Source organism: Tribolium madens, unplaced genomic scaffold (assembly GCF_015345945.1).
Source record: "Tribolium madens isolate multiple individuals breed KSU strain unplaced genomic scaffold, Tmad_KSU_1.1 Scaffold_11;HRSCAF=98;Tcas5.2_LG3b, whole genome shotgun sequence".
NCBI classification, from domain to species: domain Eukaryota; kingdom Metazoa; phylum Arthropoda; class Insecta; order Coleoptera; family Tenebrionidae; genus Tribolium; species Tribolium madens.
In genome coordinates, this window is record NW_025400975.1 from 8,104,665 (window position 1) to 8,107,430 (window position 2,766).

Sequence of the window (2,766 nt, forward strand, 5' to 3'; positions counted from 1 at the left end):
AAATGGAAAAACAAAATAGAATAACATAAATGATGAATTTGATCTATTTTGAAAAATGAAGAAAAATTCAAAATTTAAGACATCTTTGACATTAAAAGTGATTTTAAAGAATGCAACGTTACTAAAAAAGACTAGAATAAATACGAAATTTCAAATATTATTAAGAGTTATTAGTATTACTATTATTTTTTTACCTTAAACAAGAGAACATTATTTTCATTTTTCAATGGGTGTCCCGTCTCGATGCACTCATGTAATCGCCGCCGCCGCTTCTATTTTCCCAAAATTTTTCAAAAACATTGTTAGTGGTGTTTCGTTTGATTACATTTTCGTACATTCTACCAAAAATTTTAAATAGATTTTGTTTTTTTAATCGTTCTTCAAAAATTTTCACGGGTGAGGCTTCAGCTTCACTGACCTCGTCCTTTTACTTTTTTACAGAGGAATAATGTTTAAATCCTATTCCTTCAGTATATTTTTCCATTTGTGATAATCAGGAAAACATTTATTTTTTTTATTTTAATGTGTAATAATTTTCAATGGCTGATGATGGCGTAAGGGTGCGAAACACGTCCCAACTTGACTAAATAAAATTTATCGATTTGTGGAGTTGACTTTAATATTACTGTTTTTGTTTTTCAAAAACCTTAATTTTTTTAAGTCAACCAAACACAGGGCGTTTTAAGCTTGAAACCGCCCAATTGGTGACTTTTACTACCCCTCAATGCATTTTTTCTAATTTTTGCAGCATACAGAAAGTGCCAAGCCGACGACTTCCATTGCGGTCCCCGTGCATCCGATCCTTGCATTCCAAAAGAAAAAAAATGTGACGGTTATTTAGATTGTCGATCTGGCAAAGATGAGCAAGGCTGTTCAGGAATCGCTTGCCGACTTGATCAATTTCGATGCGCCAATGGCCAACGTTGTATAGAACACTCGCAGAAATGCGACCACAAAAACGACTGCGGAGATAATTCCGACGAGCAGGGTTGTAGTAAGTCCATGAATAAAAACCCAAACTAGCCCAGTCAAATTAGACAAAAATAGGGCGATCGGTGGAAAAAAATCTTAGAGAGTTGGATTTTTTTTGCTTTCTTTATTCTTGTGTAGACATATATCAAAAATCCCCGACGGTGGGAGGTGAGCTCGAGGAGGGGGAGGGGGCTAAAGGTGTCTTTTTTTGGTTTTTTGCTTATATCTCGGAAACTATTACTCCTAACGGTTTTTGCCCGCTTATCAAAATTAAAACCTACAAAATTTCCTACAAAAATGGTCCTTTGCATTTTTGTTGTAGGACTAACTATAAGCGAGTTATAGGGCTGACAAAAAACATCATTTATAAAATGTGCTTTATCCGCATTTAAAACACAATTAATCTTGTGATTTGAAAAAACTGAAAGCAAATTGAATTTTTTGGGTGCAACACTTCATTAGAGAGTCTATAAAGTCTTCTGAGTCTTCCTCATATGCTGCATCTTCGTCTTCAACTTAAACATTGAAAACCGAATTACAGTCTTGTTCAGTACAATATTAATAAATAGATGATTTAATATCGATGATTTGAATAAAGCTTACAGTAAATTGAATGTATTGGATCCAAGAGTTTATTAGAAGGTGCCACGAGGATCTATCAAGTCCTCCGAGTCATCCTTATATGCTGAACTAGCATTTCCCTGCGACTTTGTCTGTATTTCTGATATAAAATGGGAAAAAGATAATTACCTATGTTATGTATAGGATTCAGTTATAGTAGTCTCGTTCTTCGCATGGGCTATGTTTATGGATAAATATTACATGTTGATTTTCATAAAGTGTTGTCTCAGTACACTTCTGCACTCTCAAAATTCGAAATTTCATGTTTCTAATTTTGTTTTAAACTCTATTTTATTCATTAAAATTTTAAAAGTGCACTTCTACACTCTCTAAGGATCATATTTTCTAAAATTAATGTTTTTATATCCCTTTAAATGTGTCCACCGTTTTATTCCCTTAAAAACTAATTTTCGAAAAATCTGATTTTAGTGCCACTTTATACCTCTAAAGAATGTTATGTTTATATCTTTGTTTAAACATTTACACCCCATTTAACCCCCTTACAGATTGATTCTCTCTTTCATCCAAAATTTTTATTTATAATATCTCCGTTTAAATGTTTACACCCGAGTCACCTTTCAGGCAGACCGAAAGCTCTACACATACCAAGTGAATAAAAAGTATGGAACCAAACGTTTTTTGCTTAAACTATTTATTTTTTGAAAAAACTAATTGTTGAATGATAAAGTACTATAAAAATGTGATGATTTAACAAGAATAAAATTTTTCGAAATTTCCTTTTGTTTTTGAGTTCTATAAAAAAAATATTTTTTTTAAATGGCAACCCACTATAAAATCATTTTTCTCATAAAAGCTATACTCTAAGGATTACAACTATCTGCTTTATATTTAATTTTTAAAAAAAAAAATTTTCACATAAATTGCAAATTTGACAAAGAAAATTCGCATAACTCAAAAACAAAACAAAATTTCGTTCTGAAAATACGATCACATTTTTTGTATTACTTTAATTTATATATTTATATCGGGTGTTTCAAAAATGTGTGGCATAATTTTAACCACGAATACCCCTCTACAAATGAGAATAGAGAGCACAATATTTACTGACCTAGCTCAAAAAATAGAAAAATTACAGCTTTCCAAAAATCGGTATGGAAAATGATTTTTTGGAAATATTTTTGTTATCGTTTATCCGATTATTATGAAACTTTG

General features: G+C 31.3%; 1 protein-coding gene across 1 annotated transcript in view; it reads left to right on the forward strand.

The window, feature by feature from the left end:
• The window catches only part of LOC123005118 (low-density lipoprotein receptor-related protein 2), a 110,032-nt gene that overhangs the window by 50,000 nt on the left and 57,266 nt on the right, over nt 1–2,766 (forward strand). Inside the window, exon 4 of the mRNA XM_044398740.1 lies at nt 749–994. Coding sequence (XP_044254675.1) covers nt 749–994 — 246 coding nt within the window. The remainder of the gene's footprint in view (nt 1–748; nt 995–2,766) is intronic.